The sequence below is a fragment of the Thalassophryne amazonica genome, chromosome 5 (assembly GCF_902500255.1).
Source record: "Thalassophryne amazonica chromosome 5, fThaAma1.1, whole genome shotgun sequence".
Taxonomy (NCBI): Eukaryota; Metazoa; Chordata; class Actinopteri; order Batrachoidiformes; family Batrachoididae; genus Thalassophryne; species Thalassophryne amazonica.
This window is the reverse complement of record NC_047107.1, coordinates 27,854,787-27,868,941: the sequence shown is the minus strand read 5'-3', so window position 1 is coordinate 27,868,941 and position 14,155 is coordinate 27,854,787. Positions and strand designations below refer to the sequence as shown.

The following is a 14,155-nucleotide window of genomic DNA, read 5'->3' as shown; positions in this document are numbered from 1 at the left end:
TTGTTTGGCAGCCAGGAAAAGATGCCACAGAAGCAGAGGAACGCGGTCGGATTCTCATCTCCCTCATGTACAACTCCCAGCAGAGCCGCCTCATCGTGGGCGTGGTCCGCTGTGTCCATCTGGCTGCCATGGATGCTAACGGCTACTCTGACCCCTACGTCAAAATGTGGGTTCTGTGAAGGAAATACAAGTGGATTATAAATGCAGAAATTACACAAAATTTGATAATATGTTTTTAAACTTTACAGATGTCTAAAACCTGATATGGGGAAGAAGGCCAAGTGCAAAACACAGATTAAAAAGAGAACCCTAAACCCAGAGTTTAATGAGGTCAGTGTCAGCGTTCACAGTGAAGGTTGCAACAACTAAACGACAGAACACATACCTTCTCCAAGGTCCCGAAGGCCTTGTTTTGCCAAGTTTAAAAAAATGAGCCTCATTTAGTGCTTCTTTCATTTTGAGTATCTGCCCATATGTCATGAAGCAGCAAATGCTGACGAACATAGTAAATTTCTGCTGCTCTTGAAGAAGAACTGCTTTGTCTGGCTACTGTTGCAGCTATCCTGCTGCAGAAGAGAAGGAAAAAAGAGGAAGAAAAAGAAGAAAGGAAGAAGAAATTATATATTGTTTGGGACAGAGAGTGGTTGAGAACCAAAATAACTTTACTGACAGATGTTACAACCATTTACAAATGGTTAAAACTGTGTGAGATTAGATTAGATAGAACTTTATTAATCACTTGGGAAGACTCCCTCAGAGGAAATTGAGGTTCCAGCAGCATTGCATAGCAGCACACAGGGTAAGAAGAGCATCAAAAGTAAAAATAAAAAACAACTTGCAAACTGTAAATACAAATATAAATACCAGAATTTCAGCTCTCTACTGCTACTACTATTCCTCTCCTTCCTGTCCTCTGTCTTCCTGTTAGTCATTCTCCCCTTGAGTGAGGAGTTGTACAGTCTGATGGCCAAAAGAGACAAAAGAGTTTTTCCAGTCTGTTGGTCCTGCACTTGGGAAGGAGCAGTCTGTGGCTGAACAGGCTCCTCTGGTTGCTGATGATGGTGTGTTTACATATGTTTGCAACCTTTTATAAAAAATAAATTTGCTCACAAATTTTTAACCTGTTCAAAATTGATTTCTGACCAAAAAAATAAAATAAAATAAAAAAAATACTGTTTGCGATCCTAAAAAACTGTTTTCAAACAATTTTGCAACCTTTTACAAAACCCTGACGAAACCCAAACGTCCATCAGCATTCACCCGCTATGTGAGATACAGGCTTTAGAATGCAGTAATACCTATTATAGGCAGTGGTGGGCACTGTTCTGCTAATCTGCTAACCGCTAATTATCGAAGCTAAAGTTTCTATTATCAGATTAGCTTTTCAGATAACTTTGAAAACCATCATCAGATCAATTATTTTCTGATAAGTTTTGGTCTGATAATTTTTAAACCACTAATATATTTTTGGAGGCATGGTGACTAAAGCTTTATACTTCCAAACATTTATTAAGTTTAAAATCAGCTGAGTACCTACCCATTAAAGGTTTTGTAGTAGATGTGCAGTTCTATCCTCCGCAAACAGAGAAGAGCTGGTTCCAGAAGAAACCACTCTATCCTCTGCAGACAAAGGAGAACTGGTCATAGTAAAGAAAAAAGCTCATTTCTTTTGACTCCATACTGATACTGTGGCAATATCACCCAAGTCATCCAGAGGCATACAGTTTTAAGTTATGGTTAAAATTTTAACCAAACAATTTTGGACAAGTTATTTAAATTAACGTCACGTCTGAAGTTTTATACAGTGAAAATATCAGATATATGTTTTAGTTTTAAAGTATTGCACTAATTTTGAAGGTTTAGTGTGGACATGCTGTCTCCAGGTGCATTATGGGTACTGTCAGTACATTCACGACAGAAGAAATGCATTTGAGACGCTCTGATCAGGCTCCACACAGACAACAGCATCAAACTCTTTGTATATTGTGCCTAAAACTCTTGTGACTATATTCTCTGGGTTTATAGAAGTTGTTATTGTGTTTGTTTTATGTAAAAATGCCAGAAGAAGCCCAGGTTGCTTCTTCATTACTTTCAGTTGGAATCATTGCAATCGATTCCTGTTTGCTATTTAGAGTCCTGTTATGTCAAACACTGTCGTCTTTGTTCCAGAGTAATATATATATATATATAAGATGTCTGAAATTCAGTTTGCGTGTATTAAATTCCACGCCTCTTAAACGTAGCTGCCCGGATTATCTGGAATTTTGTTTTGGCAGGTTTTCACTGTTTCTACTGGTATCTACTGGCCAGTAGTGTTCAGTGTTCATGGCAGTATGAGCGTCTGGATGCCATTAGATGGCAGTGTTCTATTTACAGTGTTCTATTTCTATTCTCGTATTTTGACCCCGGTTATATGAGATGGTTGTGAAAATAACAACTTGACTTTTTGGCTTTTTTTTTTTTTTTACAAATAAAAAAGGCATATTTTACAAAAGCACATTTATATGTAAACACAACACACACACACCTCACATTAACATGTTGGTTTTACGTAGAATGAATGAGTCAACCAGTCAGTGTTAGTGGAGGCACATTTTACCCATAATCCCTTTGGAATCTTCAGAATTAGTGCATTATTTAAAATTAAAAGATATATGTTATATTTTAACTTTGTAAAATGACAGAATGACATTAATGGAGTCATTCTATCGGTATTAATTTTATTTATAAATCAAATCCATAAGTCAGCACTGCTTTATTTTCCAAGACCTTCACCTCACGGCGACACTGTTATTGAATAGAGAGTTGAGCTTCCCTGCTCCTCTCAACTGCTTCACTGCTGGAAGCTACATAATAAACAGGAGTTTCCAGCAGTGAGCAGGGTGCACAAAGACAGAAGTGCTGACTCATTGTTTGGGTCTGTGGTTGCCTTTGATGCTACCAGAAGCAATCATGGTGTTAAAACTCAAAATCAGCTTGTTAGTAGTTGCAAGTGTACTGGGAGACAGTATTGGAAGTTATCGATTAGCTGTAGCTTTCGATAAATTTTTGGGTGGTTTATCGGTTTAGCTTTATAAACTATAACATTTAGTTAGCTGATTATCTGTTATCGAAGCTAACCTTTTGGTTAGCTGTGCTCACCCACTGATTATAGGCCACACCCACATGCTTGATCAAGTTGATGAAAATTCTGTCAGTAACATAAAATCAGTATCATCCATCTTGTAGCTAAAATACAGATTTTATTTTTTTAAATCCAGGTATTTTTTCCAGTTCCAGACCAAAATATTTTACAGATCAGAGCCACCCTTGCACCAAATGCTGTGAAATTCACCCAATTAAATGGATCTGTCCTGCCATCTATTTTGGACATTTTGACCAATAAAATCTCTTCAATCCCTTTGTTGTAAAATAAAGGTTTTACTAAACAGCAGTGGTGGTCACATTTCCGCTAATTATCAAAGAATGTTTTCATTATTGGATTAGCTTTTTCAAATAACTGAACTCTATCATTGGACCGATTGTCTTCCATAAGTTTTGGTCTGATAATTTTTAGACTGCCAACATTTTTGTAGATGTAACATTTAGTAGTAGATGCACAGTTCTATCCTTTACAAACAGAAAAGAGCTGGTTCTAGAAGAAACCACTCTATGCTCTGCAAGCAAAGGAGAACCAGTCATGGGGGGGGGGGTCATTTCTTTTGATCCCATACTAATACGCTGGCAATAGCACCCAAGTCATCCAGAAGCATACAGTTTTAACTATGGTTAAAATTTTAACAAAACTAATTTTGGACAAGTTATTTAAATTAATGTCACGCCTGAAGTTTTATAAAGTGAAAATATCAGATAAATTTTTTAAAGTAATGCACTAATTTTGAAGGTTTTAGTGTGGACATGCCGTGCCCAGTGCATTATGGGTATTCACAACAGAAGAAATGCATTTGAGACGCCTCTGACCAGGCTCCACAGGGACAACAGCATTAAACTCTTTGTATATTGTGCCTAAAACTCTCGTGGATATATTCTCTGGGTTTATAGACGTTGTTACTGTGTTTGTTTTATGTAAAAATCCCAGAAGAAGCCCAGGTTGCTTCTCCAAAAGCCAAAAAGTCTGTTAAATTGTGATTCAGGCCGTGCGATATAACCGGCGTCAAAATGCATAGAACACTGCCTTCTACTGGCGACTGGTTATATCACACTGTTTTCGACCGCAGGGTTTTAAAATTATCTGTAGGTTTCCAAACCTGAGAGGACCCCTAGTGCAGCAGATAATAGAAATTTAGAACGGAATCCTGCAAATGGTGATAAAAGTATAAATTTTGCAGAAATAGTCCTCAGACAATCCTCTTTTGAAAAAACTGATTGGCCACTTGAATTTTCAGTTGCGTTCAGGTAGAAGTCAATTGAAGAATACACAGGAGTCAAAATTAAAAGATGCTCCAATCATATTGAAACCTATGCCACATTATTTGCCTGATTCCAAAAAGGTATGGTTTGGACGGTCTGTAACTGAATTCTATGGCATTATGGGATAAAAACAGCAAGAATGGTGACAAAGGTCAGTGTCAGTTTGTACAGGGGTCAAAAGTTAAAGTTACTCCAATTTTGGTGAAAAGTGATGCAAATTACTAATTAAGTTAACACGGTTTTAAAAAGGAATCGTTTGGACCATGTATCATCCTTACTTATCGCGTTACGGGGTAACATATGTCACATGTCATAGAATCCAATAGAAGTAGACCTTGTTTGACCTTTACTTTGGAGACCAAGCATTTAGCACTGTCAAAAGTATTCCATTTCCATTTATTATTATGAGACTGTTTAACTTAGTTTTCAAAATAATACATTTTTTTAAACAGCCCACGGCTGGATAGGCTCCAGCCCCCAAGACCCTTAACAGAACTAAGTGGGTTCAGAAAATGAAGGAATGAATGTAAACAATCTGACAGATATTCATGAACCTTTGTGGTTTCGATAAAAGTGCCACTGGTTGGTGGTTTATGAGATCATCAAATTATTGTTAAAATTAATTATGTTATTTGCAGGTCTAAAACAAATCCATCCATCCATCCATTTTCTTCAGCTTTATCCGGAGCCGGGTCGCGGGGGCAGCAGCTCAAGCAAAGCCGCCCAGACCTCCCAATCCACCACACCTCCCCCAGCTCCTCCGGGGAACCCCAAGCGTTCCCAAGCCAGCTGAAAGATATAGTCCCTCCAGCAAGCTGAGCCCGAAAGAGCTAAAAACAAATGACATTGACAATGATTTTAGGAAATGACTGAAGACGGTGTTGAAGTAACATTTTTTGTGATCAAATTTCAGGAATTTGGTTATGACATCAAGCATAGTGAACTGGCCAAGAAGACTTAGACATCTCTGTGTGGGATTACGACATTGGGAAATCCAACGACTACATCGGTAAATATTCCATCAGTGTTTTTGATGTGTGAAGATGGAGCTCTCATTGGTCTAATGATGCTTCTTGCTTTTGGAAAGGTGGCTGTCAGTTGGGTATCACCGCGAAGGGCGAAAGGCTGAAGCACTGGTACGAGTGTTTGAAGAATAAGGACAAGAGGATTGAGCGCTGGCAACCTTGATGAACGAGAATCACATCTCCAGTGATTAACAACTTGCCCCCCGCACAGCATGAGCTAAAAACCCAGCCCCTTTCTTGGTTGCTTTAACTCCTGAGGCACGTTCTCATTTGTTTTGTTTTTCTCCTCCCTGGCCACGGCATATTTACAGCCCTCCTGCTTCCTCTACCCTGTAATGTTTCTTCCTGTCTTTTTGAGCAAACCTGTTCTCTGCCTGTGCTGATCCTTAATAACTGCCTCTGGTACTTTTCAAAAGAAAAATAATGGAATAAATAAGGTATAACATTAACGCAGCCAAGAAAATTAAACTTGGATGCACAACATGTCATTGAACAATTGCACAAAGACTATCACTGCCTGGTAGCAGTGGCGGTTCCTCAGGAGGAGTTGGGTGGGGGTGTGGGGGTTAGGGAGGTCTGTAACAACAGGTTTGTCCCTCCCGGTGGGATTCCCCCTTGAATGCGTCTCATAAAAACACTCTGAGTAACAAGAACTGAAAGTATTAACTCTTCATATGTGCCATGATTTTAAAATTATAGAAAGTACTCGGTGACAGATTGCAGGTGTATAAGCCTTAAGGCCAGAATGCCACTTTTGCCATGTGGTGCATTGCCGTCTGTGTTGCCAGACCTGCATAATACAAGGATTTTTTTTTCTGTAAAGTCTCAGAGATTAGCAGTTGTAAATTTGTATTTTCTTTTTTGTTGTTTTAGTAGGGGTGGGGTCTTCTTCCCCTTATCCAAATGAAATGGCCAAACTCCATATTTTCAAATATCCCCACTTAGCTTCAATCATGTATTACATTATGTTATTACTGGAGATTTTCTTGGTCAGATATTAATACTGAGCTATAATACTGCTTTGTTAGAAATTGCCCCCCCCTCCCCCCCCCCCAAAATTCATGCATAACCACAAATTCATGGGGATTTGGAAAACATAATAAATTAGTAACTGAAGTTCAGAACCAGGGGATGAAAGTGCAGATTTCTTATTTGTATTTTCTTGATTCATTAATTATTTTCAGAGTATGCATATATTGATGAAAAATGAAAATTAGGATCAATTAATTAAATTGAGCAATTTCAGGAAACTGCTTTGTTCAGGTTTCATTTGGGGACCCAGATGCTCTTTCTTCTTGTTCTTTTTAGCCTGTTTTAATCAACATAGTTGTTTCTTTTGCGACGTCTGCCGTCACTGATTGCTCTTTCACACTTTATTCATGAGTGTAACAGCTCTCACAACTGTGACCATGATGACTCTCGAGTGCCGACAGTGTATGAAAGGTTCCACATCCACAGAGTTTCCTCTAATTGCTCCAACTGAAGACATTTTTTGAATTAACTTTTTAATCACTGAATGAACAGGATGAAACACCACAGACATATTTTTAGATCCTCCGAGTCCAGGATGGCAGAACTCTTAAATTTATTATTCTTTTAAAATAAACTGTTAAACTGTACAGTGACAATCTACCTGATAGTTACTATATCTTTTTTTATTGAAATGCTCCCAAATATGTCGTTATGCTGCTCAATGCCTGTTACACAGTGAACAAGCGGCCCCACCCTGGTCCCTCCAAACGGGTTTGAACTGCCACTGCCTGTGAGTGACGTAAAATAGCGTGATGTTCCTGAAGCATTTTCTGCTGAAGAAACTAAAATGGGAGGAACAGCAATATGTTGAAATGACATCCGTCCTTTGCGGTTATAAGAGCCGCTGCTGCGATAATTCCTGAAAATCACCAGACTGTCAGGGTACTATTTTCCTTTCTCGCTCTCTCTTCTTGTGCACTAACGTGATGCTGTGGTGTAACACTGGAACTGTATGAGCATGCTAAGCACAGGTAGAAGAAAACAAGCAACTTCAAAATCCAAACTGGCCCACTATTGTGAAAATGTTGTATGTTGCCATGAAGAAATGTTTACCATACCGACACATTGCTCAGGTTAGGGTAGGAATGAATCGTTGTATTGTGATTTAAACTGACAGCACACAGTTTTTTTTATGTGCGGCTAATCAAGCTGTGAATGTTGGGTTTGTGGGGGCATGAGAAACTCAGAAGTAATGTTCACTTTGGTTGCAGTGGGAACTTGGGAGAAAATAGGAATTTCCCTCCTGCTACCTCATAAGGTCAGAAGGTCGTGGTTTGCTCTGACCTATCAGAGGTTTTCTACTGTAGTTTTTACCCTGAATGCGCACAGTCGGGTTTCTTACAGGTGTCTCTATCAAACACTGATCAGAAGAGAAGATGCAGTGAGTTATGTCATAAGTATGTGCTGCTTTATTTGCATGCACTGTTCTCATGACTGTTGTGTGCCTGGGGCAGTCCCAGCCCGTTTTCAATCCCAACGAACTCTTTGCACAAAGAAGGGCACATTTCCTTCTGGCACACCCCAGTCACCAGGCTTTAGTATCCGTTTGATCACTGATAACGGCTCTCCCAGGAAAGCACACCTTACAAACGTGGAATGACTTAAATTTACACGCTGGTTGGGGAGTTATTCCAGCGTCAAAAACGACAGAAGAATCCTATGCATGAAACGTCTTGTGATTCAAGATTTCTCTCTCTCTTTCTTAATATATATAAACACACTTTGTAAGAGATTAATGCTATTGTTCCTTTTCCCATAACATTCATGTTTATATAGAAGAGACCATTTTGTGCATGACTATGGTTATGATGTAATCTCAGTATCTGCATCAGTGACATCCACAGATTAGGCTGGTAATGTGATATAAACTGAGCACATCAACTAAAGCCTTTATTGCACTGTACAAGTAGCAGACATTGAAATTACCGTCATTCTTTCAGTGACACCTTCTGTACATACACATTAAAGTTTCACCGTCGTCTTGTTTTCTCTGCCCTCTGGCACTAATCCAAACACCTACCAGTAGCAACAGCAATCATCAAGTGATCAGCATCAGTTCCTCCTTTCTGATTCATGAGCTTCTCTTTGAGCTCTATCCACATCTGTCTTCTACACAAATCTGCCCATACAACGGAATGTTTCATGGTTTTTCTGTATTGTAAATAGATAGTGCATGCATAGAAATTATATGTTTGCAAATGACTTTGCATGTAAAGATTTTGCAGAGTTTACACAGTTCAATAAAATCTAATGAAAACTCACCTGCTTGTGCGTGTGTAAAGAATTACTTGTGTCATGCTGTTACCTTAATCATAAGAGCAAACGGAGATTTCTGACGTCTGCCAATGCGGATCCAGATCACCTCCAGAATTCAGTAGAGTCTTCCATGCACTAATATGTGTCTGCAGTGCAAATCTGGTGAGAATCCGTGAAGTAGTGTTGAAGTAATCCTTCAAAGCCTAGAAAGTGAAATCCTGAGCCAGAATCCGGATGTGGATTTGGATCACCTCAATTCAACTTCAATTTATTTCATTTATACAGGTTCTGGTCATAAAATTAGAATATCATAAAAAATATTTCAGTAATTCCATTCAAAAAGAGAAACTTGTATATTATATTCATTCATTACACACAGACTGATATATTTCAAATGTTTATTTCTTTTAATTTTGATGATTATAACTGACAACTAATAAACATCCCAAATTCAGTATCTCAGAGAATTAGAATATTGTGAAAAGGTTCAATTGAAGACACTTGGTGACACAATCTAATCAGCTAATTAACTCAAAACACCTGCAAAGACCTTTAACTGGTCTCTCAGTCTAGTTCTGTCAGCTACAAATCCTGGGAAAGACTGCTGACTTGACGTCTTGCCTGGGCCAAAGACAAAAAGGACTGGACTGCTGCTGAGTGGTCCAAAGTTATGTTCTCTGATGAAAGTAAATTTTGCATTTTCTTTGGAAATCAAGGTCCCAGAGTCTGGAGGAAGAGAGGAGAGGCACAGAATCCACGTTGCTTGAGGTCCAGTGTAAAGTTTCCACAGTCAGTGATGGTTTGGGGTCCCATGTCATCTGCTGGTGTTGGTCCACTGTGTTTTCTGAGGTCCAAGGTCAACGCATCCGTCTACCAGGAAGTTGTAGAGCACTTCATGCTTCTTGCTGCTGACCAACTTTATGGAGATGCAGATTTCATTTTCCAACAGGACTTGGCACCTGCACACAGTGCCAAAGCTACCAGTAACTGGTTTAAGGACAGTGGTATCCCTGTTCTTAATTGACCAGCAAACTTGCCTGACCTTAACACCATAGAAAATCTATGGGGTATTGTGAAGAGGAAGATGCGACACGTCAGACCCAACAATGCAGAAGAGCTGAAGGCCACAGAGCAACCTGGGCTCTCATACCACCTGAGCAATGCCACAGACTGATCGACTCCATGCCACACCGCATTGTAGTGCAGCAGATAAGAGAATATTTAGAGTGGAATCCTGCAGATGGTGATAAAAGCATCAAATTTGGCAGAAATAGTCCTAAAACAATCCTCTTTTGAAAAAAACGATTGGCCACTTGAATTTTCAGTTGGTGGTCAGGTAGGGGTCAATTGAAGAATTACATAGGAGCCAAAATTAAAAGATGCTCCAATCATATTGAAACCTATGCCACATTATTTGCCTGATCATAAAGATTCCAAAAAGTATGGTTTGGATGGTCTGTAACTGAATTCTATGGAGTTATGGGAAAAAACAGCAAAAGCAAGAATGGTGACAAAGGTCAGTGTCGGTTTGTACAGGGGTCAAAAGTTAAAGTTGCTCCAATTTCGGTAAAAAGTGACGCAAATTACTAGTTGAGTTAACATGGTTTTAAAAAGGAATAGTTTGGACCATGTATCATTCTTACTTATCGCGTTACGGGGTAACGTTGTGAAAGTGTCGTGACACGGACCCACAACAGGTGGCGTAAATGAACGGACAATGGATAAGCCAAAAGTAACAATTTAATGTTGTGAATCACACAACGACGTACAGACAATAACAATATAGTGACTGTCAATCATACACCAGGTGACGTGTGGGGCAGGCTCGACGATAGAAGACGCCTGGCGAGGAAGAGCCGGATCCACACAGCTTCCACTGCCAACGGAGCTGAAGAACACCGGAGCCGCCAAGCCCTGCGCCCCAGGTGGCCGCTGTCTTCAGCAGTCAAACCCGGTACTGCTGGCAGAGAAGAGACACAGTCCTGATGAGTGTGAGGTCACACACTCAGTAATCCCACAGTCTGTATTCAGTAAGGAGGAGCACCTCCACCTCCAATCACACACTCGTGCAGCTCCTGTCTAACCACTTATCTGGTTGGAGTGTGAAGCGAAGCCGTCGCTGATCACACTTTACGCCAATCCCACAGATAAGGAAACGCCACAGGAAACGGCTGCAAAGAAGTTCAGATTATTACTCAATGTTTAAGTCAGCAGAGAAAATTACCTGAATGGTAGCTGATTTCTCGGCGGGGAGGTGGAGTTGCAGTCCGGCCTTTAAGGTGGTGGTGATGATGTGGATGAGTGACAGCTGATGCTGATGACGAGTAACAGCTGTCACTCCCGGTTGCTATGACACCCTCTCATGCTTGAAGCCCGCACTTCAAGCAGGGCGCCATCTGGTGGTGGTGGGCCAGCAGTACCTCCTCTTCAGCGGCCCACACAACATAACATATGTCACATGTCATAGAATCCAATAGACGTAGACCTTGTTTGACCTTTACTTTGGAGACCAAGCATTCAACACTGTCAGAACCATTCCATTTATTAATCCCATTAGCTCAACAAATAATTTGCATCACTTTTTTACCAAAATTGGAGCAACTTTAACTTTTGACCCCTGTACAAAATGAAACTGAGCTTTGTCACCATTCTTGCTGTTTTTATCCTGTAACTCCATAGAATTCAGTCACAGATAGTCCAAACTATACCTTTTTGGAATCTTTATGATCAGGTAAATAATGTGGAATATTTTTCAATATGATTGGAGCATCTTTAATTTTGACCTCTGTGTAATTCTTCAATTGACCCCTACCTGACCACCGATTGAAAAGTCAAGTGGCCAATTGTTTTTTTCAAAAGAGGCGTGTCTAAGGAGACAAATAGATTGATAAATTCATGGTAGGAAACGTTTTTCTGATTAAAATTAGAAAAATGGTGCACAAAAATATATGCCCGCAGTCATAAATGGCCCCACTCGGTCGCTTGAGGGTTAAACTCCTTTAATTAAAGCTGACAGTTCAAATTGTGAGCACATATTGACTGGTACATTTCAACTCCATGCATGCATGCATGCACACATGAGCATCAATGTCCAAATACTTATGGACCTGGGTGTCTATATACTAAGCGTGGAGGTCCCATTTTGTCCTCAATGTTCTCTGGATCTGCTCACCTCACACGTCATCTCTACACTCTCGATCTTGCCATATCCTCTGTAGTTACAGATGCACATCGTGTCTCTTTCGCAAATCCCCTTAATTGCCCACATTTTGCAGTTAATTAGAACCACTGATCTGTGATATACCGCCAATTTCCACCAGATGGCGTTTTCACCTAGAGAGTATGAATTCATTGGTGCAAAACCTCCATTTGTATACGGATTTCCGTCAAAATTTGTTTCCAACTGCTAACTACAATATATATATATATATATATATATATATATATAATATATATATATGTGTGTGTGTGTGTGTTTTATGGGTTTATTTTGTCATGAAACGTGTGCCCCTGTGCAGTAAATCAAACGTACCCCTCTCATCTTCTACTGCGTTTCATTGCAGCCAGCATCCTTATTGTTGCACTACTGCCACCTGCTGCATCAGTCTGTTATAGCAGTACTAAATCCTCTCGATGAGTCCAGTGTCTTTCAAGTATATTAAAAGCCACTTCCCCGTCACTTGACTTTATGGCTAAAATACTTCCTACAGAAACTTCTTTCAGGACTTACAATTGCTTTCCTTCAGTTTTTACTCTTTAATAGATAAACCATTCAAAATTGACTTGATATTATGTAAAATAAAATATTTGAGGTAAAATTAAAGCACTGTTCTAAATACTGCACAGGTATATTCATTGGTTATGATTTCTATTATTTATATTACAGTTGGTGGCATTTGAAAGCGCTGTATTTTGGTGATGGCATTTCAACACTTTATTTAGAAATCAATTGGTCTGGTGGTTGAATTTGATATTAATATGTAGTATTGATGTGGTGTTGGATTTTTTAATTTAATTTTTTAACTAGTGCATCAGTTTTAAAGTACAAGTGGCCAAAGAATTTTCATTGGCAATAGTTATCATGTCTTTAAGTGTATTATTACTAAAAGCAGAAGGGGTGTAATTATTGATTTGTTTTTAAAGTCAGTTAATGCAGACAGTCCATTTGTGAAAACTTATTACAGACAAAACGTACAAGATAGTAAATAAATGTTAATGAAATCAAGACTTGAGCCATGTTTTGTTCCAGTATAAGAGTCAATATTGCTGTGTTTTAAACCAAAAACAACTGACCAAAATGCTCTCAGAATGCACCAAATTGGTCAATTTTCTCCCAAAATTGCATGCCCCTGGGCTCCCCTAGGGGACCTCGCTCCTTCAGCACTCGGCCATTCACTCACAGAAAATGTTCAGTCAAAAAAATTTCAGTTGCTTGCACTCATGTGAATCCATCCAGCTTCCATGTATGACATTCAGTGCATTGTCACTGAGCACTGCTTTTTTTTTTTCTTCGTCCTTATTTCATCAAGGTAGGTCATTGAAAATTATCTGAAGATGTTTTCTAAGGCAAAACCCCACAGTTTCCAAATCTGCCAGCTATTTTGGTTCAGGTGTTATGGGCCCCGTTTTGATGCCAAAAATAGCGTTCGGGCAATGCCCCCAAAAGATGTATAAAAACAGTATAGTTTTGTGAAAGCATTGCTTCTTAATTATTGCAAACAAATGTCTGCATGTTTTTATTACACTTTCTTTCCAGTCTTGCCTTGAATTTTGTGTATTTCTTTATTTATTATAATCTGTCATTACGCTTGGGCAGCACCCCCCCACCCCAAAATGAAAAAAACAGTATAGTGGGGTAAAAAAGTATTTAGTCAGCCCCTGATTGTGCAAGTTCTCCTACTTAGAAAGATGAGAGAGGTCTGTAATTTTCAACATAGGTACACTTCAACTATGAGAGACAAAATGAGAAAAAAAAATCCAGCAAATCACATTGTAGGATTTTTAAAGAATTTATTTGTAAATTATGGTGGAAAATAAGTATTTGGTCAATAACAAAAGTTCAACTCAACACTTTGTAACATAATCTTTGTTGGCAATGACAGAGGTCAAACGTTTCCTGTAAGTCTTCACGAGGTTTGCACACACTGTACTGGTATTTTGGCCCATTCCTCCATGCAGAATCTCCTCTAGAGCAGTGATGTTTTGGGCTGTCGCTGGGCAACATGGACTTTCAACTCCCTCCACAAAATTTTCTATGGGGTTGAGGTCTGGAGACTGGATAGGCCACTCCAGGACCTTGAAATGATTTTTTACAGAGCCACCCCTTCATTGCCCAAAAGGTGTGTTTGAGATTATTGTCATGCTGGAAACCCAGCCACATTGCATCTCAATGCCCTCACTGAATGGAAGGAGGTTTTGGTTTAAAATCTCAC

The 14,155-nt window shown here is 39.3% G+C and overlaps 1 protein-coding gene across 1 annotated transcript in view; it reads left to right on the top strand.

The window, feature by feature from the left end:
* Positions 1-14,155, top strand: part of LOC117509932 (rabphilin-3A-like) — a 115,228-nt gene that overhangs the window by 83,069 nt on the left and 18,004 nt on the right. The window contains 6 exon segments of the mRNA XM_034169547.1: positions 12-166; positions 249-330; positions 5,324-5,366; positions 5,369-5,419; positions 5,498-5,588; positions 7,144-7,197. Coding sequence (XP_034025438.1) covers positions 12-166; positions 249-330; positions 5,324-5,366; positions 5,369-5,419; positions 5,498-5,588; positions 7,144-7,197 — 476 coding nt within the window.